The sequence below is a fragment of the Varroa destructor genome, unplaced genomic scaffold (assembly GCF_002443255.2).
Source record: "Varroa destructor unplaced genomic scaffold, Vdes_3.0 BEIS01000004.1, whole genome shotgun sequence".
NCBI classification, from domain to species: domain Eukaryota; kingdom Metazoa; phylum Arthropoda; class Arachnida; order Mesostigmata; family Varroidae; genus Varroa; species Varroa destructor.
The window spans coordinates 50,524,678-50,547,975 of NW_019211457.1; the positions used below are offsets into that span (position 1 = coordinate 50,524,678).

The following is a 23,298-nucleotide window of genomic DNA, read 5'->3' on the forward strand; positions in this document are numbered from 1 at the left end:
TCAAATTGCACAATGAGTTATCCTTTAATTCAACAAACGTACATTACAACTAATTTAAACAATTTTGCGAGAGGACCCATCATGTGGGATTTTAAGTGAGAAGTGTCAGGATTGCAACAAGTGTTAGCTTTAAATGTAGAATTAGAAAAAGAAGCACGAGCGACTGTTGACTATAGGCTGGGGCGTCCAAGTCCCTTTTATGGTTTTTTCTGAGTTTGTGAAGACAGACTTTTCTTGGTTTTTATACCCAATAGGATACGTACAAAAGACAACAGAAATAGATTCCAAGTAATAGTTCGCCTGGAACGATTCTGGAGATTTCTGAGATTTAAAATAATACATATAATAGTATATAGATACGAATGTGTTAACTGTTCTTCTTCCGAAGAGCTAGCAACTTGGTTTTTCGAACTCCGTTTAGGTAAAAGATTGTGCAGTCCAATGCTCACATACGACGACAATATGTTTCCAAAGATAGTTTTGCTAAGCCAAAAAAATACATGTTTGTGCTTTCTTCGTAGACCTGTCAGCGTCGAATCTGAAGTAAACGAAAACTCGGCTATAAAGCTGGACTACATGTAAAGTTTCAGAAAGTAAATTCAGAGAGTACAAGAAAGAATAAGTCAAATAAGATATTGAAATGCTGCATTTCCATTGTAATATTACATCCTGTATTAGTGCATTAGGATGGTCCTGTTATAGATGAGTTATACAGTGTACGTCCGCCCTTTACTGTAATAATTCGCTTATCTCTCGCAAACAAAAACTCTCTAACTGTCCGGAAATTTTATACTTTGCATCCTCCTTCGTTGCATTTAGAGCGCTACGCAAGCCATTGCATGACAGGTATATACATATATATATTATGGCTTTCCACTAATCTTTGGTAACATTTTACCTACACACTGTTTCCAATTTCTATTTACATATCTGCGTATTGGGAGTCCTTACTGCACAGCTTAGTATTACTTGTAATTGGTGTACCTATCGTATTTTGCATAACTGTTGGTCTTTATAGATAAGTGTTTTAATTTAAATTGAAAATTTAATATGGATTTGGTTTACATGTTGTAAATAAAATTTCTGTTTTTTAGCTGTTGGATGCCCAATCGACGGTTTCATGACTGATATATGATGGTCACCACGGCAAAGTCAGTGGTCACATCTCGAAGACTAATTGCTTGTGTTTGCCTAATACTGCTCATAGTGAGAACCTCTAATGCCAACGACTCCATCAATTCATCTAGTACGGACCTTCCGCGAGCTAGAGCAGCCAGCTCTCCGGCGCCGCATATCAATAGCGTCGACCGCAGTAGCACGATAGCATTTTCAACTAACAGTACTATAAGCAGTGGAAGTTCGAGAATTAATGTGCCATCCGAGAGGACCGTGGATGTCTCCAAAGCTTTACCAGCTGCGAAGACGAGCCATATACTGATACCTAATGTCCCACACGGACCCGTGGCTCCGAGTTTTGAAACATCTGATGCGTTTTCAACGGTCGTTTATGTTGTTGTTGGTTTAACGGTTGTCATTCTGATCTACATGGTTGTGAAAAATTTTCGGTAGGTCGTAAAGTCCTTCAGCCACTGCGAGGTCTGGTCTCAATATCATTAGTTGTTAGTTATGCACTTATTAGTCGCAATAGTCAATGTAGGGAGTAACGTATAAGTTATCAAATATGTTATACTGCTCTAAGAGCAGATATAAAGGTGTTCTTTTGAGGCGTTAGTTAGGGTCGCATATATATAGGAGATAGAAAAATATAGAGGAAGAGCCCCTAAGTATTAAGTCTTGTTTGACTTTGTACACAATTTAAAAATAACAGGAGCATTTTAATTGAATGGTTTGATCATTCGATTTTCTTCAAGACGCCGGTATGCGACGGTGCGCGCTGAGCGATACGGAGTTCGTCGACGATGGAAGGACCAAGAGCTTCAGCCACTGGGAAAAGACGACGACGATGAAGACACTTTGTTTGAGGCACGTGGGGGGTTCCTGGAAGTAGCATTGAGGTAACGAGCTGCCCAAGAGAAAGTAGAAATATGGTGAAGATCTTGCACGAAGCCTGTATAAAGAGCAAAATAGGACGCGATTCAAGACACGGTCAATTACAATGATTTCTTTCATTCTTCTAGGCGTATTTTGTTGATAACTGCTGTATGGTGCCGAACATATATGTATCTTGAATTTGTGGTAATAATTAATATCGATGTGCCAACGGTAGAAAACGGGACGCTCAAAAAAATGTTATCTGGTCTTATGTATAAACCAATGCATCTCGTATTCGTCTCAGTTATATTGATATTATTTTGGGAAAGTGCTAAAATGATAGTTGAGTTCAATAGGCCTAAATACTGGTAGCAAGCCATCTAATTATGCATCTATAGCCTAAAATGTTGATGATATAACATGATGAAAATATGGTAAGATGATATGATATAAGATGCAAAAGCTTTGAAAATAATTTGCGGTCCTTATGCGGTATGCATACCGCATATTTGATACCGTGTCGTACTACGGTATCTTTGGCAGTTTTGTGACCATGCAGAAAACCATGCTCAGCAGCTACTCAAGGTTTCACATACTTAGCAGCTAATAGGGGCTATCGCGCCGTCAAAGTTCCTCGGCGTTCCTCGTGATTTTTCAGAGTGCCTAGTGCCCTCTCTGGGGCCTTTTAATGTTTCTACCTTACAATCTTGATTGATTCATTGATTTTATTTGCCAAAATCTTTGTGCAGCAATTTGCTAAGCATGTGCCTTAAGTGTCCAGTTTACAGCCACTGCATTTAGAAACTAAGCCTGAAATATGCTAATTCACGTCAACGTGTTCGTAACACCAAAAAAAAGATCCAAGATACGGTCTTTAATGATTGACAAAAAAAAGAGGCATATTTCAGTTTATTTACTGGATGGGCCAAAGGTCTTTAATAGTCTGGTCCTGTTATAAAGGGTATCTCCGTTAGAAGTAACGCACTGTTAAATCCACTCTTTTTTCACAATAATGCGTATTTTCTGTTACTTTAACAAATAGAAATAAGGGTCCTCGCCAATTGTTCAGGGACCTCTGGCCCACCTGGAATAATTAACGCCTGTAACCAAAGTAATATTTTTTCATTTAGATTGTAAATAAATTGAGTATTATTGAATAAAGTATATTTACGTTGACTAATATTATCTGACTTCTATTGTTTTTACTCATATAGAATGTATCGTCAAACCTTTTAGCATGGATCAGAAAAGAACTCGAAAACAGTAGACAAACAGTTTTCCTTTATTACAAAATTTACGTCGTAGGTAGATCAAAATACACCATAACATTCAGTAAATCTCCTAACACAAAGCCGTTAACTAATTAACGGGGAACTCATTCATCTATACGAGCTGCGTAATGGCTACGCAGTGCGATTTTACAAGCTGAATATATAGTGAATACTACGATGTTACAGCAGTACTGTTATTTCACAGGTGCGCATTATCTATTTAATAATAAAAGTCATTTTATAATTGTTTACATTCATCCCTGCTTCAATCGTATCTCCCGATTTTACCGGTCCTACACCTTGAGGGGTTCCGGTCAGGATAAGGTCTCCGACCTCCAATGTGAAATACCGGCTCACGTACGCGACAATTTGTGGAATTTTAAAAAACATATCCTTGGTGTTCCCTGCGAAACAAAATTGTATACTCTTAAACAATATATATTTTTAGGGACGTCGGAAATAGTAACAGTTTGAATTTTTTGTATGCTCGATTAAGCTTGACAAGTAAACTTTATGCCACAAACGACAGGTGTAGGGAATATAAAATTTATATTAAAAAAGTAGAAACGTTCGCATAGGGTACAACACTGTTGGAGTGCGCTACAGCTATAGGTCGAGTGGCCTCAACGGCCATTTTAGCGTTTATAAAATTCAGTTTTAGCACAAGTCGAGTAACTGAAACTACCTACTTAGTTTCGGTATACATTTTTCTAACAGGAATAAGAGAGGCGGCGTTATTATATAGGGGTTGAATGGCAACGACCACCGGATTCCGATACTTCATGAAATACGCACTGTAAAAATACTATGCCTATGGAAAGGCATGCATGTCGGAACGTTTTTTTAAAAGTCAGGCGCACTGCAAAATATATTGAGATACGAGGACTAAGATGGTCAATAATTTTTCCACTTTCCTTAAAAATAAATACTGTTGGCAGCTCCGACAGGAAAGCCCAGTGAGGCGCTGCAGAGTGTGACAAAATACAGCGGAATTCACATAATTTATTTCTGAACATGACTTCAAAGAGCAGATCGACAGCGTCAAAACGCGGTGCGATTTCACTTGAACTAACCGTTTTTTAAACTCCAATTAAATATGCGAATCGTTTTGAGTTTTTGCAATGATCAGGACCTAATATTTCACGATCCAAATTACCTAATGTAACAAAAAAATGTCGGTTTTGTTCTAATACTTTCACAGTATGGATAACCACATTACATATCCGTATAGTGTTCTCTCATTACTGCTTTCGCGTGAAATACAGCAAATCGGTGCAATATATGTGTCTATTTTTACCTTTTTGCCTCATAATACCGTTCACCTTGCACCACAAGTTCAAATTGTGTGGATCAACAATACTTTCTTTCGGCACAAAATCCCCAACTGGACAAGACGTATCAAATGCTTTAGCCAGTTCCCAAGGAGCACCTTGTGACTTAAGCTTGGTCTGCACGTCTCGAGCTGTCATATCCAGACATAGTGTATATCCTGCAATTACCATATTCGATAAAACGTTGAAGAGCGCTACCAGTTAAGGCGGATATAGTAAATCGTAATTAACGATGAACATAATATTTCAGCCATGTCATATTTCTAGATAAATAGAAGCAAACAAACAAGAGATAGATAGCGGAACGTTATGTTGATTGCGTACATGAATGCTTCCGGAAGCGGAACTATGTGAAAAGAATTAATATGGTCTAAGCATGATCAGAAATAATTATTTCTGTAATATATTCCTAAAATAGTGGTAAATAATAATTGTCTTTGAAAAACGAACCTAGTCGTTTCCTAGGCGAGACACAGAAGCTGGTTGTGGTATGGCCGTACGTAACATTCTAAAGTTTCGTAAGTGGTTGATTTAGTACCATACTGTAATTTCAGTCAGATAAATTGAAATAAGATCTGATGAGTCAGCATTCATTTTAAATTACCTCCTACATGCTGCATTGCCTCTCCTTCCGGAATGTTCTTGCCGGGCCTCTCGATTAGGACACCAAGCTCAACTTCATGGTGCAGTTCCAAACAACCCGGCGGGGGCTCGATGTTACCGTTGCCCTGCATGAGGTAAGCAGTAGGTGGCTTGAGAAAGATGAGAGGTGTCTCGCCGACGGTGTTGTTGAGCTCCTTCGCATGCGCCGCATAATTTCGCCCAACGCACACTATCTTTCGTCCGAACTCTACAAAGTGAGCCAACCTCATCTGGAACGGGAGTTTTGAAGATGGAATCTTATTTTCAATTGCAATTTACAAAATATACCATGGAAAAAAGGCTCAATTAAAAACTTCATAAACGTTACGATACGCATTGAACTACGCTTTTACAGGTCAAGTTGCAGTTCACTGTTATCGACTTATTAGGAGTAGCTACTCACGTTGTTGTAACGCAGCGCGCGGGCTGTTATTCTGACAACAAGGCTGTACAAACTTGTAGCGGATAAAAGCATAGAAATGCCTTCATAGAATAAGCGATATAAAAACATTTCTTAAATAAGACCCGTAGAATACACCGAAATAAGGTCATGAAAAATCAATTCTTAAAGCTTCATGTTCTGCAAATTATTAGATAGGGCGGCTCAACGATTTCGCCATTAATAAGGATATCCTATCCAGGAATGCGTCAGAAATAATCAAGGTGTCGTCTGGTCAAGTAATCTTCTTTGCTATTACTCGCAATGCTTTTAAAATAGGCTGTTTCCATTTGTCGCCTGTTGTTACACATGTAGCCTCAGCGGGACTGGCTTGTTTCAAGCACTGCCGGCAAATCACTTGATTTTTGTTTTTGGCCCCTGTTCATTGCGGATTACTACATCTCACAATAGACATGCTGTATATACAACATCAAAAATGATATTTTCATTTCGTTTGAATTGTATGTACCTGCTATCAATATCATCAGTTCCACAACTAGATACGATGCCATGCTCTTGCCTTACAAAAGTCAACATAAAAAGTTATTCGCCAGCGTATTTTAACTGTTGTTTTATGCCTACCCGTGGCAATTGTAGATAGATGATAGCTACTGTAGTTGTAAAAAAGCAACTGCATGGCTTACATATCACGTTTCTCATTTGCCAAGCTATTTATGGCTTGGCTGATTTTGGCAGTGGTGGAATAGGCAGAATCAATAAGACAGACATAACCAAGTGCATATGAAGACTACAGCTCTGATGTACTAATGGATGTGGTGATCGCATTAATACTACAACAAACAACCAGGGAACGTATCCTTATTTAGAAATATCTAAATTGTTAAACACGATGCTTAAATGTTTTTGCTCCACTTCGATCGTCGTCACCCGCCATGCCCGCTACCAGCAAATAAGCAGTGGCTTTATCGTCCATGCAGAACAAAGCGACACTGATTTGTCGTCAACGTGGCGGCTTCTCAAGCTATTAGGGTTATCTGTAAATCTACAAAGAAGAACCATTTTCTAACTGAGCACACTGACTGTCCTTGACATTATATCTGATGTTATTACACAGGCAATAACTTTATTAAATTGGATCGAATGTATAAGTGCACTACAAAAAAAAATTTCATGCGAAACCTAATATATTTGTCAATGTATAACTTTCAGTCGTCAGTCGCCAACGCGAAATCATGTTTTTGGTTCGAGTTTCTCAAAGTGCTCTATGAAACTCTCTTCAGGCACGTCTCCGTTTTTCTACCAATAGCCTTAAGTTACCTCTCCAATCACTTGCAGCACGTTAATTTCTTTTCTTTGTCGTTGGCAATCTTGTTGAAAACATCTAACAACACAAAAGAAATTCGAGTTCTCTGCAATGTATCTTCCGATGCTACATTGATCTGAAAGACACACCGCCTAAGGCAAAATTTGTGTGAAGTCGGTTATTTATTTATCGATGTTCCGTTGATTTAAACTAAACAGCGGGATATTTCGTCCGTCTATCTGTGGTTTTCAAGCTCTACGTCTGGACTCATCATTAGGCATTCTATTGTTTGCCTAGCTCTCAGCACTGAACGAAGTGTGTTTACGGTCGGATTTGAACCTAGATCTCGACGTGTCACTAATACTACCTGGCAAATACGTTACTTAGTAATCTATCACGTTGATTGGCGGATCTAGTGGTGATCATTTAGTGAGAAATCGACTAAGCTAAACCTGGTCTGAAATTGTATTGAACACATACATGTTCCAATATAGGTAGATCTGCACGGCGTCAGTTGTTAAAGGTTCTGCGGCACGACGAAAAAAACTCGTACAACATAATCATACACCTTTTTATTTATTTATTTATTCGCGAGTTTATTCGCAGAATTTCACAATGCTTTACCTTGCTTACTCTTTTAAGGTATAAGCAAGGCTGAAGTCCATACGCTTATGAAAATTAAGAAAAAAAATATGAGTTACTGAACTGATGACTATTTAATCATTTCTGCACAAGTTACCGGGTAGCCCGCCAGAGAGGCAAGCCGGTTTTGGGCTGTCAAATAATATTAGCTGAAATGTTGGACCTTTTTATATTCAATTTTTGACGGACATTTGGACAATACTGTGAAGCAGCTGCCATTTTCAGACATCCATTTGCTTCAATACATACTCATATATTTGTAATTATGTGGCAGGGAATTACTTTTCTGTTTTTCTTAGACCCATAATTAAGGCTATTCCGGACCGGTGTGGCACCTCGCAGGTCTTCGCCTTCATTAGCTGAAAGAATTGTATGCGTTATATGAAATACTGCATTTGAAATAGGAAGTCGTTAAATTTATTATTGTCTATTGTAACTGACGCTAGCAGCTGAAAAGCCACCAAGTAAGTTAGAAATATCTCGATTTGTTTAAAGAAACTTGCAATGGCTTTTATTACTTGATCTGCTCAGTTGGTAGAATATGGTAAAAATATTTATCAAATCTAGAAAACTAAAGAAAGATCTTCAGTATTTGGGTGCCACCATAAAACTATTAAATTACCAGATGGGTTCGATTGCACGCATCAATTCTCACCTGTTTCATGAGAGCTGTTGTAAATAAGTAAATCGCAGAAAAGATCAGATAAGAAGAAACTAATTTGATTACTTGATGACATGTTTCGAATACTTTGATCTGTTACCTCCGATTACTAAGGCTCCGCCATATGACCACCCGTATTTAACATTTGTTTCCCGTAAGATTAATATTATAAAGTTTAGTAACACGTTCTCATCTCTTTTGCCAAAAATTATCGCAAATACTCCGAATATTGTTTGGGCATATGATTGCCGTTTGGGTAAACATACTTCAGTACCTGATAAAGTGACAAGACAGACAAGGAGTCAACCGGTGTCACCCATATGAGTGACTTACCTGCCCCATAGCACTTTCATTTCGACAAAATACTAAGCAGTATTAGAAATCGCATTATGCATGTTATATATACACAACATATATACATAATTTAAAAAAAACTAAGTTACATGATAGTTGAAATAATATGATTTGCTAAATTTGCCTAACCTACTGGAAGAATGGATTAAAGTGAACACACAAAAATGCTTGCCCGCAACCATTTGTCAGTAAGCGATCCTACGATTCATCGATGCTTGATGTAGGTACCGTATAGCCTCGAATACATTTATCAACGCAGTGTATGAATGGATCAAATATCACCTTAGTGATATAATCAATACGCATGATCAGTGTTCATTGCAGCCTTACCAAAGACAAGTCAAACATAAAATATATCTTCTCACAGTGCTGAGGGATTTGAGCGCCACGAAAAAGGAAACATTTTTGTAGAACAGTAAGAAGACAGATACTGAACTATTTTAACTTAGCATAACGTTAAGCTTAGACAATTTAGAAGCGTATGCCTAATAAAATAAACTACCCAATAAAAATTACCTTTTTAAATTTCACAGTCAGTCCTTTTCTTATTATGTTTATTGCCGCTGGCGATATCTGTTTGTCCGTTCAGCAATGGGGTGAAAATCCATTTCTTGGGCTTGTTGGACGTTTCTAACGATCATTCATTACATATACCTAAGGGATAGTTATGCAAGCTCAACTACATTTCGTGAGATAAAATTTTGTCATACGCAAATCTATTATCGGTTTAACTCACGCATGTACCAGAGACATTAGCCTATGGCCGACAGACTTAATCGTCAACACAAGTTGACGACCGACAGTTATTGTGAAAAGAGTTGTGATGTTACATTATAGAAGCGTATAAAAATATACCACCCGAAGTGCAAAATTGGCCTAGTTCTACGACTTGAAATGACGAAGTGGTGTTCCAAAAAATGTATATTCATAAGTTGAGTATCTACGCATATTTATCGATGTTATGACTCGATCAATTTCTAGACGTCCTTGCCGAAACACGCTTTTAAACAGAGGTACCTGTACTTCTTATAGCGAAATGCAGGTGCTTTGGTATTTTCTCAATCACAGATTTCATTAATGACTGATAGTGATCTTTCAAAAATAAGTACACTAGAAATCACAAGCTAATAGGATAAATCGATTGTTTTTCCTATACTTAATTGCAATGAAATATTCTTCCGCAACCTTCTACTTACATGACAAGTGGTCTCTCCTTATTATATAGATTGATTACTTTAACTGCTAGTATCTTTGTAATAATGCTACTCTTGATTCATGTTCTTCAGATCGCTGCTTTCGCTTATGCCTTCATGCAACAGATTTTTATTCAGTTTTCATTTTGTAACAACGGAAGATAAGATATTTAGGGTTGGCAAAATAGACTAGTGTTAAAAAACAAGCATTTTCCTCCACAGTTAGAGTTGAGTAATAAACTGTCTCGTGTTGGAACTGAGTTATAAACTGCCTCGTATTGGAACAATTTCCCGTAAAACTACAGAAGCGTGCACGACACACCTGACACATTAATAGATACATGAAAAACACATTTTATAAACTTCCGTTTTTAATTCTTCAATAAAAAGAGGAATTAAATGTACAACGTGTAATTTACTGTTTTTGCCTCATATGTGGCAACAACCATCAAAGTAAGCCGTCAAGCCGTCTACTATACGGAACTCCCAACCCCGAAAACGGCTTACACCATTCTCATGATTACTACTGATTATTATACCCCCTGTTTATTTCTTTCGGTAACAATGCGTCCTTCAGCTCAGGCTGCCGCAGTTCTGGGTATCTGCTGCAGTTCTGGGTATCTCCCATACTACATAATATGCATGTATAAATATAGCCCACAACTTTTATTCAGATCTATGTCACGTTGCTTTCGAATTGCTTCTCCTTTCGTTGCTAACCGTATAGACAGACAATTAGTTAACGTACCAGTCTACCAATTAATCATTCACAGCTACGGAATATAACAGCTTCTTCCGTGGAGGCTACACAGTACACCTTTGTCGACACTCATCTACTCATCGTTATATTTCCACAAGGGTACAAGGAACGTCTTAAGGATCCCTTTCTTGGCCAGCAAGTTCTCCGTGTGATCGGTAAATCGATTCGTTCTTTTATTTATTAGGTTTTATTTTCCAGGTTCGTTATATGTCTACATGACCATGTCTATCGTAGCATATCTGCAACGCCATGCTTTATCGACTTTCCTATTTCTTTTCGGTTTCTAAACTCTTTCTTGCTGATCTTGGGAAATTACGTGTCTGAGGTGTTTGTATGAACAAATTGGAAAGCACCGTCCCTACGACAATGCATACTGTAATCCCTCCTGCTGGTGAGGGGTCAACTGCACGAGGCACGCCTGAAACATTTCCTGATTAGCCTGGATCGCTTTGAGTAAAACAACACACCTCTGAGCGACAGGAGTGTCTTTCGCGAGCGATTTGGACGCAAACACTTCAGCCATACACATGACAATATGAGGCAGATTTTCGTTGTTCGCTCCCAGCAGTGCCTGGTTGTTCTGCTCCATCAAAACACAGACGAGTTCGAAACACGGGGAAATTTCTTCCACATCTTCGGTAATAGGTAGCCATCTAACGTACGCGCTGATTAGTTCATCCATATTCGAAACAGCTGCTGGTCGATGCATAATAACCTTCGCCACAGCCGATATGGCGTTTTCCGTAGCACACACATTCGCAGCTGCTCGACTGTCCGCCCGTGTAATAACTTCGACGAGACGTGGCAATGCTTGCGTCAAAAACGGTGTCAATTGTTCTCCGCCATACTTCGCTATGATACCGATTCCGTAACTAGATGCTTGGCGAATCTCAGGTGACTGATGTGTAATATACTCAATAAGTTTGGGCACGAAAATATCCTTGTAGCGGACTGCTGCCAATTCGCCTACACACTCTGCGATATCGTCATAGAAGCAAATAGCCCACTGAATCTCGACAATCGGACGGTCGGGTTGTATAAGACGCTCAAACAATGGCACCACCGGATCAAGGTAAGGTACTATTGTAACACCAATGGCCTTGCAGAGCTGCCGAATTAGCTCCTCGATTCGTGTAAGGATGTAGCTGTCCGCTTCGCCTTCCATCAATAACTGGTCTTCAACGTCATCATCATAGTCCTCGTCTTTCCGTCGTTCGTTTCGTTCTTGGCTACGTTCGTAGTGCTGTTGCAAGAATTTCATCACGTGATCCATCGTTTCCTTGACAATCTCCTCATTAAGGCCTGGTCGTCCGACCACGCCGACGCAATGTGCCAGACACTCTATTAGTTCTGGCATCACCTCCATATCGTGTTCCCTTTCCAACGCCGAGAGTATATGGGGTGCCGCTTGCCGCCACATTGCTAATACGTTCATGTTATTGACTTTAGCACACTTCAGTAGTTCCGGTACACAACCTGCGGCTGAAATGCGAACCCCTTCATGGAAATAAAACTTGAGGGTGGGCAATGTAATCTGAAAGAATGGCATTACGAATTGCATACATGAATTTATTCAGCATAAATAATAAGTTAAAGGAAGAAATGCAAAATTGCAGTATAAACACAGCATGACGAAACATAACAAAGAAACAATGACTTACCTTTAGAACGTCAACAACGTACGGGCCGAAGCCCTCCTTCAGTTCCTTTGCATAGCAAAGTAGCATCTCGAACGCGGTTGCTTTTTCTTCCAAACCAACCGTGCGAATGCCAAACGACTTATGATCATCGCAGGGCACGTAGGTCCACTCCTCACCATTTGTCTCTGCAGGCACTTCATCTTCATCCAGTACCGCCGTTTGAGGATCTAGCGCAGCTGTTTTCATTACAGAGGGCATCACGAATGGCAGATATTTTTCGAAATCCTTGCCAAGAAGCTTACAGAGTCGCATCCAGCCATAAATCATGTACGAGAGAATCTGTGAATCCTCGGAAAGTGTATTTGTTACTTGACTTTGCAACAGCAAATCCATTACACCGCTGGCCTCGGGCGCAAAACGTTCCTTGCCCACAGCTGACCCGATAAGCGAAATACACTCGATAGCCTTGCCCCGCAGTAGTTCAAGCTCGGTTGAGTTGGCATTTTCGATAATGTATTTAATCGATGGTACAAAACTGTCGTAGTATGGTGAAAAATCGCTTGAGCAAGTGTCAGCCAGTGCGGATGTCGTAACAAGAACTTGCTCCAAGACGCGTTTCACACCGCGCGTCACCAATTCGCTCATTTTGTTCTGCAGAATTGAAGCAAGAGGTGGAGCGATTACGTTTAAGTACTGCACCATTATCCTTTTTGGACATTCCTCGAAAAAGTTTACAAGCGCGGCTCCAGCGTGTGCTTGCACTCGCGGGTGACTGTTGTCAGCTAGAATCTCGCATAGACGTGGCAAAACAGTAGCGTGAAACTTCTTCTCAAACGTAGGTGAGAAATCATTCGCCATCTGCCCCAGGCCATTAATAGCGGCGTAACGAACACGGGGGTGCGAGTCACCTAGAAAATTCAGCACTCCGTCAACAATCTGGTCGAGCATCGGCATCATATGTTTCATGCATCCTTCGCCCATAGCCGAAATGGCCATGAGCGCAGCATGTCGCTCCATCCAGTTCGCAGAATTCAGCATCGGAGTCAGAACTGTCATTGCTGTTGGCAATAGTTGTTTACCTCCTAGTGCGATAGCTAAACGATCGAGCGAGCTTTCGCCCATTGTAGAAGTTGTATCACTCTCAAACTCATCTTGATCGGCATTGTCGTTCGTGTCCCAGGTGGGATCTTCCTCAATGGTGGCCATCATTTTCAATATGATCGGCAGTAACGCATCAATGTGCCGTTGGCCTAACCTACGCATCATAGCCGGAGCACGCTCGCATAAAGTAACCACCACCTCAAGACAGAGAACCCGCCGGCTTTCAAGTGTATTACCGTCTTGTAAATAAGCTAGCACGACGTCAAGTAGCTCGACAAGATGAGGTCGCATTATCTTGGGGCAGTTTTCGCTGATTTCAATGACAGACTCCAGCACTGTAATGTCAACATCTTGATTCTTCTGATCGGCCAGTAGTTTAATAATGAGCGGGATTAGATCGACGAATGCTGCCTGTCTGTCAGGAGTAGCCATGATAGGACTTTTGAGCAAAGAGGACATTGCTTTTGCTGCTTCGGTCCTAACTCGCATTGAATCCTGTGCTTGTAGGCTGGCATGGAGCATGCTTTTGATAAGTTCCAAGCTGGCTGGGTTGCCGGCCCCAAACACATGGGGAAAATCGGCGAAAATGTGAAGTGCTGCATGTCTCCAGGCCTCATTCGGGTTGGAAGCCCATTGTACTAACCGTTCCTGCAGCTCAGGCCAAGGCACGTTCAGTTCTTCATCGGCAAGTTTGCGCGCCAGCTCAGCCGCACATTCACAGATACGGTTACGCACTTGAGGAGTGATTTCAGCCTGAATACTGTTGAGTAGATGTTCCTTTAGTTGTTGTTGATGTTCAGGTGGCAACGCCGGATAAAACTTGCCGAACTCTGACGTTATCAACCGTCGTAGCAAGATCATTGACAACAGACGCTGATCACCCGTCTGACCCGGTAGCGAATAGCACGACAGAAGAAACAGAAGCTTCTGTGGTGGTTGGATATTGTCGAATTGTCTTTCGGCTTTCTCTCGAGTCTCGTTGTCCGTCGACATTAAGTCTTGAAGGAGAGCGCCTGCTTGGTCGTCCATGGTTGTTACTGGCTACTGTTTCGAATCTCACACTCACTTCACTTACTCGAGGGGCACGACACACACAGACTGGTCAGATGCTGGCCAGCTGGGGCTGGGATCGGGACTCGATGGGTCCACTTACTGGTGAACACCAACTCGACACACACTTTTGCTGCGCCGCTTTAGGAGCCGCGTGTAACCGCACAACGTGCTTAGCCTCCAATTGCCGCTTAAATCATTGAGAGCGTCTGCTATCTCGCAAATGCGACCCACAAAACAAAAATGCGTTCATTCGCTCGACGAAATTACGTTTTATAAATTAAAATGGTCGAGTAATAGTCAGCACGAAAATAGTTAACAGGCAAAACTTTTTGGTTAGAACAAGTACTTTGCAAAGAAATCTATGGACGAATATTGTTTTTTACATGAAATTATTTGTTTTGTGAGGCGCCCGTCTGTCAAACGCAAAACTCTCATCAGCGATCGCGTTCGACAACGAAACACGTTTCGTGATTACCAGTTACTCACACTTTTGTCGAATATTGGTCGATTTATCATTAAAAATGACGTTTTTCGATAGTCAGCAAGTCCCGTCGAAGGAACAGGTCGAGGGTGCTAAGTCTACTATCGCCCGAATGCTTCAGGAGCTTGATAGGTAGGTTGTGTCATATGCTCGACAAATTCTATATAAATATAGCAGGACCAAAAATTATCAAAATGCACTGGCATGTTTATACCAGGAAAACTCTGATTAAATCCCATATTTATAATTGGCTCATAGCAAAAGAATAAACAATGCAGAAGTGTTTCTTGTGTTGCTTGTTTAGTTAGAGATTTAGAGAATTAGAATCGCAATGCCGGTACTGATCCGTATGCTTACATGCTGCTTATTCAAACAACTACCATTCTAATAACTTATTTCAAACTTTCGCCAGTCTCTTACTGATTAAGCAAAAACGGAATGACCTTAATCCAAAGCAATATGTGCAGTCAGTTTGGTTCAGGAGGGCATCAAAGAGGTGACGGCTACTTTAAATTTAGCACTATCTGAGTGAAACTGCAATCCGCTATTTACTTTATTGATCGGCATGAATAATTTCATAGTAATTGTAGTTTCATCATCAGACACTAACTCTATATAGAATAATAACACGCTTTTTTTGGTGAATATGTGGAAAACGTATAACGGATCAGTGCATACGTTTGCGAAGCATATTTTTATTATTTTCACAAGGTCGCGTCTACTTTGTAAATTTATTACTTTATAATATATATAATCGGAACTTACATGATAATATACATACATATAATATTTACAGGTACAATCCGGACAACTTGCCGTTCTTGGAAAATTTTGTGGATTTACAATGCAGGGCAAATTTCTATGACCTTGAAGCAAACCTGGCCGTTCTTAAGCTGTACCAGTTTAATCCCTTGGTTGTGAAGTTGCAGGTATGAATAATCATTCATGATATTATCTTAGACTCTCTGCCTATATATCTAGTCAATTAATCAGTTAATTAATGTAACGAACATATAAGACACACACATTGAGTCACAATTGATTTTTACCATAAAGATGTATAAAACTCAATATTTAAAATTCTAGATTATCGTTTACTGAAGGATCCCTCATGGTATCAGACAGGTGCTAAATAAACGTGAACACTTGAGACGAAAAGATGACCTAAAAATTCTATTGTGAGAACCGCATTCGATAGTAAAACATATACACCCAGTTTTTAATCACATCGTCAATCTAAACGTTTCTAGTGTCTTACCAATTACTTTAACTAGCTTATGTTCATCTGTTTTTAATCAAACTGTACGCAATACAATTCAAGGTTACTATTCTGTCCAAAGCTGAGCCATCGCATTGTTAATTCAAATGGTTATGATTTTTGAACAGATCATCGCACAGATCCTCCTTAAGGCGTTGACGAATTTGCCCCATTCAGACTTTGTTCTCTGTAAATGCCTCATCGATCTTAGTCATCAAAGTGACCGTACGATAGATACGATCATGAGGTTGCACAGGTAAGTGCTGAGATAAGAAATAACTTCGAACTAAGTTTTTATTACTACTGCAGGTTTTGTTTATCTATTATCAAATGTTTATAGGATCCATGCAGCTTGAAGTAATTTACTAAAAATACTCTATTTTTTAATCGAAAATTTTAGCAAACCAATTGTCAAAATGATAAACGAACTTGTTAGTGATAACCATTGCTTAGAGATAGTCGTTGTTTTTAAACATTGTTGCATCTTATACTGTTAAATTTTCTAGCGATTTAGAGACCTGCGAGCTACAGAGAGTATGGTCTACACTGTCCAGTGAGCTGCGTGAAGCGGATGCCGTCGTGGGCTTCGAGGACGCTATTCGAAACTACATCGGTATCGTCGTGAATATGACGTACCAGAGGATCGACAAGCGAATGTTGTGTGAGTTTCTTAATGTGAAAGACAAGGACCTCAAGACATGGATGGACCGGTTCGGATGGAAGGCTCAAGGTGTCAATGACATCTTTATCCAAAATCACGAGGAGAGCATCAAGACAAAGTCTATTCTCGAACACATCACTTTTGAAACAGTCGAAGATATTATGATCAATTGTCGCTGAATAATATTCCCCTCTGCCATTCCCGTGGCTTTGCTAATTACATGTGGCAGTTGAAAAACGACCCAATATGATCATAAAATTATTGGGATACAAGAAAATGGTAACTTTTGTTTTTGTATAATAAACGAACTAAAAATAGAAATTTCTCTACACGACATCTTCAAATTACCAGCGTTTTTCCATTTTAGAAATTTCTCTATACGATATCTTCAAATCACTAGCGTTTTTCCATTAGTTAGTCCCCTTGCATCGGGTACAATAGTAGGAAATAGTTTTACCTTAACATGATAAGTCTTTTTGCATTGGGTAGAAGATAATGTAGTAGAAAATAATGTCATATTAGGCTAAGCATTTTACTCCCTATTGTCATATAGGTACAATCAGTCATCTTTCTTCAGGCTGAACTTTTCTAGGTGATATATATGTAGTGCAATATCATAAGGTACATCAGCTAGATTTAGAAAGCAGACGAATATAGAGTGGCCACTGCAGTAGTTTATTGTCTGGTCATGCACAGTAAAATGGTGAACATATATTGTTGGTATTGTTAATCCATATCCAAAGGAAAAACGTTGTAGAGCGAGAGTATTACAACCTAAATATAAGCACGCTCATCACAGCAATATTTTTAATTATATAATTAATATAATGTAATCGCGTATGAATTCAGAACTACGCTTTCGAACGGTAGAAAATAATAGCTTTTCACTCCCTGAAAAACGGTTTTAAAACAATTAAGATAGAAGAAACACATTACATCAGTTTTCAACCGAATGAGAACTCATTACACCAATTTTCAACCGAAAAAGAACTCGCTACAGATGTGCTGAAGTGATTTGACAAGGCAGAAATACATTCGATAACCGATAACTATTATTTTGTCAACCTTTAGCCTAAAGTTTCCCCAAGGAATAAATTATCGTGCCATATATTAATCTTGACCTACAATACAACAACAGAAAACGCTTTTTAATGTTGAACTTAATTGCACAAAAAGTTGCATCGCTTACGCAAAATACATTAGGTACTTAATTCCTTGTGTTAACGTATTCGCTTGAAAGGACACGGCAAGTTATAGACGTAGGTTTCGAACTGCCTACTTTTCGAAGTGCTGTACTCGGATGGTGAATTAATGCATCACAATTTCATAGAAAGCATGTCTATTATTATGAAATATAATGTCCGAATCTTCGCTCTCAAAGAGGCGGCATGGTGATGCTTCTCCATTACAAACAAGAATTTAGGATGGGCAGCAGCGAGAAACAGGTTGTTACTTTTCAACAGTATGCAGAATACAAAACTTGCAAAATAATTGCAATTTTATGCAACAAAGTGTTGCTATTTTATGCTGTGGAATTCCGCATACGCTAACTGGTAAATACCAACAGCTAAAGGGAAGCGAATATGGGTAAGGTCCATGTATAGAACAAATTGAGAGACAATAACTGAGGTCGCTGAAGATTTTAATCAAAAACAAGATACGTAGTAGAAGTGTGACAGATTTATGATGCTGAGAATTATAACTATCTGTGCGCAAAATGATCTCAGATCCACTAAGCAGACTATCATAGATACTATAAAGCAGACACTGAATACCTCACATACACGACCCTGACAAAAGTAGTCACACTATTTTAATATAACAATACTAGTTATATAAATATTAGTTTATTTCATTACACTAATTCTTTTTTTCAATCGGCGAGTACTTTGTGTTTTTTTTGTATAACTCATCAAGCTTAACTCAAATAATAACATTTTTCTTTTTATGAAAAGATAATGGTGATTTATCTAGAGACCTGCGAGACCTAGTTCTCTCCAACAGGAATGGCGTCTTCCATTTTCTTTACCATCCGAATACGTAGCTCGGTCGAGGGATCACCCCTAAGGGTATCCTGAACAAACCAACACATTACCTCCATTTGCACCTGAAATTTACCCACTATGGTGTTAGGCAAGTATGACTAGTAGTAATTCAGCTTCGACGTAAATCGAGAGCTCTGTGGAGAGGAAAGTAGTCTCGGATAATATTATTCCGTCTCGCACCCCTGGCTGTGATCGCTATTGCAACTCAGTTTTTATTTTTCAAATGCAATTTCACACCATCTCTCAGGCACGGCCATATCCTGGGCCCACATTATCATGCAAAAACCGTTTACCTCGTACTTTCTAGTGATAGCACATGTGACGACACTGTCGCTAGAGGAGAAGTCTTCAACTGCAGTGGAAGGGATATTTATTGAGATATGTGGTACAATGACTCTCGGCCAGAACATGTATGATCATTCGAGCCACTACATGAAATTCCGATATCAGTTATGGAAGGACAAAGATGATTCGAGATATATTATTCGTTACTCTCATCTACTTGATGATAACTACATTGAGTTTGAATGATTTCCGTGCTTCTGTAACTATGATATGGTCGTAATATCAAAGTAAGAAGTTTTACAATGTAGCCTAGAATGTGAAGGGTAGGGTGTTGGTATCATCAAGAAGAATATTAAGTATCGGAAGTGGTGTACAAAAAAGCGAAAAGACAATCGTCTTTAGGATAAAAAAAAACTGATTTGTAATGGTTCCAGGAGATGGCAGAGCGCGGAATTAACATGCACATAAGGGCTCTCTCTCGAAATATATGATTTTAGCTGTTATAAATCAGTTAATACAGTTACTAAGCTCTCCACACAAACCTGCACGTTTTAAATAGGTTAAGCAACTTAAAAGCTGGGCAGTTGCAAAACTGATAAAAGTCTATTTCAATGGAGTCGCATTTTTTGTAACACTTTTAATTGAGTCGTAATGCTCGACACGTCCGCAAGATCTCTCGAGTCTTGTTTAATTTAGCAGGTCAAACATCTAATGATGGTGAAGTTAATGATGGAAAAACAAAACAAAATATTGGTTCGGATCGTTGTTTCCATTGACGATGCAGAAGGCCTACATTTCATCAACGAAATTATGAAAAAACGACAATACAGTAAAGTAATTTGGACGAAAACGCTGCCCCAGAGCTATGTGTTTACGCGCAGTAGGTCACCAAGTTATATCGCAAAGTGGGGCTCTGAGGTAATTATCGCTAATGAACAAACTACAAATGCCCTCATTTTTAATGAGTTGAATTTTTTAATAGCGAACCATTTCGAGCGCTCCACGAATAATGCCTGGAATGATGCTGCAGTATTTAAGCATTGTGCTATAACTGTCGGGTAGTTCAACAAACTCTGTGAGTGGATTTGAGTCGAAAACCAGTGAAAACTCGTCGCCTGAGGTGCTCCAGTTTGTCACGGATGGACTCATTGTCAGGTACATCTTGAAGGCCAACTGAAATGAAGGCGCAAAGAATGAATAAAACATACCTGCTCCACGAACTTTCCACGAATTACATCGAATAACAAAGAACCCGAAATTACCTTTACGGTCGACTAGGCAAGTATTTTAATACATACATCTTAATTAGTTGAAGAAGAAATACGATTGGGCATGTGCATTCTTTTGTATGATGTTTGAAAAAATGCCTGTAGATTAGTTCGTGAATACCAATATACCAATGCATAATTAAGTGTATTAATAGGCTAAAGGTAAGCAAACAGTGTTGTAGCCGTAGTCACATAAATAAAGTGGAAAAGGAACTGAACTAGTTGCTCACCTGAATTTTCTCTGCTGTATCCCGCAAGTCAACGCATCGCGTACAGTTAGTTCTCGCAAGAAAGTCTTCAATAAGTCGTTGCCCAATACTATAACCCATTCGTTCCAGCTGTTTGTTCACCTGATATCGGTTATAAAATGGCAGTACAAAATGGAAACACAGCATATCAAAAGTACAAAACACAGCTAACTATCAATTCAGTTGGCTTTTAGTTGATAAAAGTAGACCTTAAACCCGCTCTAGGCGGCTTAATTAAACGCAAAATGAAAGGCATTTAAATCAATCATATTAAATATATAAAATATATATAAAAAATAAAAAATATTAAAGTAAAAATTTAAAAAATAAAATTTTTAAAAATATTAAAAGCAAATAATTGCTCTTGCAGCAATTATAAGGACTTCCAATATGTTTAAAATTTTGTATTGATTACTTTAATTACAAGTAAGAGTTTAAATATCGATTATAGCTCTGTTACCCTGTTACAGTTTGCAAATGATATGTATCCATTTCTCAAATTGTAAACAAACCTCTTCGCAGTTTTCATGATCCTTGAGCATTTGAGCCACAAGCGCGCCATATGTTAAAGTGAACAGTTCATTGTTCTGAAATTAACACTCAACAAAGAAAACACTCAAGATAACCGCATATAACATACATGCACTTTGCAGTTTCCCCGGTTCGGTTTCTTCGATGGTTAAATCTCTGAGAAACGGTTTTTGGTCCAAACCTTGTCATCGACATGTGCTATAAATTCTTAGTTTCCTTAACGGAAATTTTGTGACATTAATTTATCGATACATATCATATGAGCAGAGATATTTGTTGAAAACTAGTATATACTCTTAGCACAAAACTTTTTTTAAACAATATGTGATTAAAAAATTTCTTGCTAGAAACTTTGAAATACGAATGATCGCGTCAATAGCGCTTGGAAGTAAACAGCAAAATCCGATGGTGCTTACGTACCACTTTTTTGCTGTCCGCCGATTTATTTGTTTGCCTCGACATGTCGACGGCTAGCAACACTATTTCGTCCTCTATAATCGAACCTTTTTCAGCAATTTTCAGTTCAAGAGGTAGTGAAATGCGAAAATTTCCTTAGCGTTGTCGAATAATGTTATTCTTTTGTTGTTCGAATAGAAACTGACGACAACACCAACTACTAGCAGAACTCCAGGAAACGTACATGAGCTGTCCCCAGACAATCTCGGTTTTCGATACAGTAAGATAGTGTTGACGCTGTGTAGTTTTGTGGAAAGGGCAAACGGGAATGGCATTTTCGCAGATTAAAAATTCTGGAACAACAAAAAACATAATAAAGGAACAATACAATTATATTGTTAATATAATCTCAACAATATTGAATTATACTAGATTGTATTATTAATAAGGATACGATCGCTTATTTATGAGAAATGTTTGGCATAATTAGTATAAAAAAATCTATAAAAGATACTTTATTGATACCATTTTTTTAATGACTTGCTGCATTGTATAACAACTTAATTTTGTTATTTTCTTTATTCTCAATGGGGATAGACCTTCCACGTTAGACCAACACTCACCTTTTCTTGGTTAGAAGAACTCAGTAATAATAACCACAGACTAAACGTATGACAATTACAGTGGACATGTGTTCGCTATAAGGCTGGGCTGAGAATATTTGATATCTACCCAACTTGCCCACAGAGTTAAAACTTCTAAGCCTCAAGTTACTGTGGCTATTTAAAGTAAAAGAAGCACATTTATCACGGCCTTGTACACACATACTGGCCATTGTAATGTTCTCTTGGAAAAAAAGAATTATCGACGTATACGAATTGAATAAATAGCCTAGACTATAGTAAACCATAAGCTTAACTTCCTAACGACTACTTCTCTTCCAAACGTCGGAGGATACTAATTGAAAGAATTCGTTCGCACCAGGGAAAACACAATAAAGTATTATATTATAACCCCCTAGTGATTTAAATTCGTTGTTGAGAAAGCGTGTTCATGTTACGTTCACTATCAAAATCGTTACGGATGTTAAAAAAAATTGTTGGAGAATCGTGGGATGTAATTCGACGTCATTTTCACCTAACTATTGAAATATAAACCATCTACGATAGAAGAGCAAAGGATGAAGTTTTAAAATCCACGAGGAATAAAATTTAACTGCAGTTGTGCAATAAAACAGCTGTTTTTGCAAATAATCAGCGCGTACAAACGGGTTTTAATACTTGTCTTAAGCTTTTCTTTTAAGGCATCGACTTCGCCGTTCCACGCATTAGCTTGCGGTTTCTATGCGCTTAACATTCAAAACTTCGACTGAGTTTGGAGACATAACCGAAGTAAAAGGAAGAGGCCTAACTAATAAGTCCAGAGCGAGCCGCTGCGTTCTTTGATATTCAAGTGAAATGATGGCGGAATAAAAATACTGATTAATACACACGGCTTCTGGAAAATGATAAGAAATAGATTCCCGGTGATCTGTGATAGAAAATAAATTGCTAAGTACAGAGAGTTCAAATGGGAATGGCCTTTTTGGGAGTACTGTGCCGATAATATAGTGCAACATGACCGACAGATGCATATACCATTTAAAATAAAAAAAATTGAGTGTAACACAAAACACCTGCCACAACACCACACTGAATAGAGATAAGTCCCATATTTGCTCTACAATTATATGAAACTACTGGCTTATTTTTTTGCTCTTAAACTACTAACGTAATGCTATAT

General features: G+C 38.7%; 4 protein-coding genes across 7 annotated transcripts; 2 read left to right on the top strand and 2 right to left on the bottom strand.

Annotated features, from left to right (window-relative positions):
• The first annotated feature begins 1,131 nt into the window (after positions 1 to 1,131).
• Positions 1,132 to 3,182, top strand: LOC111249998 (uncharacterized). The gene is made up of 2 exons (XM_022804549.2): positions 1,132 to 1,565; positions 1,872 to 3,182. Exons 1-2 carry the CDS (start codon positions 1,132 to 1,134, stop codon positions 2,017 to 2,019), a joined length of 582 nt encoding a protein of 193 aa, XP_022660284.1. The 3' UTR covers positions 2,020 to 3,182.
• On the bottom strand, positions 2,866 to 14,551 carry Karybeta3 (karyopherin beta 3). Of its 3 annotated transcripts, XM_086988049.1 has the most exons (5): positions 12,211 to 14,551; positions 5,199 to 5,466; positions 4,561 to 4,752; positions 3,516 to 3,667; positions 2,866 to 3,092 (listed from the first exon to the last, which is right to left on the bottom strand). In XM_086988049.1, exons 1-5 carry the CDS (start codon positions 14,317 to 14,319, stop codon positions 3,024 to 3,026), a joined length of 2,790 nt encoding a protein of 929 aa, XP_086844175.1. In that variant the 5' UTR covers positions 14,320 to 14,551; the 3' UTR covers positions 2,866 to 3,023. The 3 variants fall into 3 exon arrangements, with proteins under 3 accessions (XP_086844175.1, XP_086844176.1, XP_022660277.1); XM_086988050.1 differs by lacking the exon at positions 2,866 to 3,092 and having other exon boundaries at positions 3,252 to 3,667; XM_022804542.2 differs by lacking the exons at positions 2,866 to 3,092; positions 3,516 to 3,667; positions 4,561 to 4,752; positions 5,199 to 5,466 and adding an exon at positions 10,143 to 12,083 and having other exon boundaries at positions 12,211 to 14,550.
• Positions 14,552 to 14,634: 83 nt separating this feature from the next.
• eIF3k (eukaryotic translation initiation factor 3 subunit k) lies at positions 14,635 to 17,087 on the top strand. The gene is made up of 4 exons (XM_022804548.2): positions 14,635 to 14,956; positions 15,621 to 15,753; positions 16,211 to 16,338; positions 16,589 to 17,087. Exons 1-4 carry the CDS (start codon positions 14,865 to 14,867, stop codon positions 16,920 to 16,922), a joined length of 687 nt encoding a protein of 228 aa, XP_022660283.1. The 5' UTR covers positions 14,635 to 14,864; the 3' UTR covers positions 16,923 to 17,087.
• A 310-nt stretch (positions 17,088 to 17,397) lies between these two features.
• On the bottom strand, positions 17,398 to 21,896 carry Bet3 (blocked early in transport 3). Of its 2 annotated transcripts, none has more exons than XM_022804550.2 (5): positions 21,541 to 21,896; positions 21,102 to 21,176; positions 20,572 to 20,691; positions 20,061 to 20,246; positions 17,398 to 18,850 (listed from the first exon to the last, which is right to left on the bottom strand). In XM_022804550.2, the coding sequence occupies exons 1-5, from the start codon at positions 21,580 to 21,582 to the stop codon at positions 18,731 to 18,733; spliced, it is 543 nt and encodes a 180-aa protein (XP_022660285.1). In that variant the 5' UTR covers positions 21,583 to 21,896; the 3' UTR covers positions 17,398 to 18,730. The 2 variants fall into 2 exon arrangements, with proteins under 2 accessions (XP_022660285.1, XP_022660286.1); XM_022804551.2 differs by having other exon boundaries at positions 21,102 to 21,188.
• Positions 21,897 to 23,298: the final 1,402 nt, after the last annotated feature.

Coding starts and splice junctions, on each gene's coding strand:
- Bet3 (XM_022804550.2), bottom strand. CDS start 21,582: ATGTCGAGGCAAACAAATAAATCGGCGGACAGCAAAAAAGTG. Junction 21,177..21,540: donor CGGCGGACAGCAAAAAAGTG/GTACGTAAGCAC, acceptor TGTTAATTTCAG/AACAATGAACTGTTCACTTT. Junction 20,247..20,571: donor ATACAGCAGAGAAAATTCAG/GTGAGCAACTAG, acceptor CCTTCATTTCAG/TTGGCCTTCAAGATGTACCT.
- Karybeta3 (XM_022804542.2), bottom strand. CDS start 14,319: ATGGACGACCAAGCAGGCGCTCTCCTTCAAGACTTAATGTCGACGGAC. Junction 12,084..12,210: donor ACGTTGTTGACGTTCTAAAG/GTAAGTCATTGT, acceptor CCATTCTTTCAG/ATTACATTGCCCACCCTCAA.
- LOC111249998 (XM_022804549.2), top strand. CDS start 1,132: ATGATGGTCACCACGGCAAAGTCAGTGGTCACATCTCGAAGACTAATT. Junction 1,566..1,871: donor ATGGTTGTGAAAAATTTTCG/GTAGGTCGTAAA, acceptor ATTTTCTTCAAG/ACGCCGGTATGCGACGGTGC.
- eIF3k (XM_022804548.2), top strand. CDS start 14,865: ATGACGTTTTTCGATAGTCAGCAAGTCCCGTCGAAGGAACAGGTCGAG. Junction 14,957..15,620: donor ATGCTTCAGGAGCTTGATAG/GTAGGTTGTGTC, acceptor TAATATTTACAG/GTACAATCCGGACAACTTGC. Junction 15,754..16,210: donor CCTTGGTTGTGAAGTTGCAG/GTATGAATAATC, acceptor ATTTTTGAACAG/ATCATCGCACAGATCCTCCT.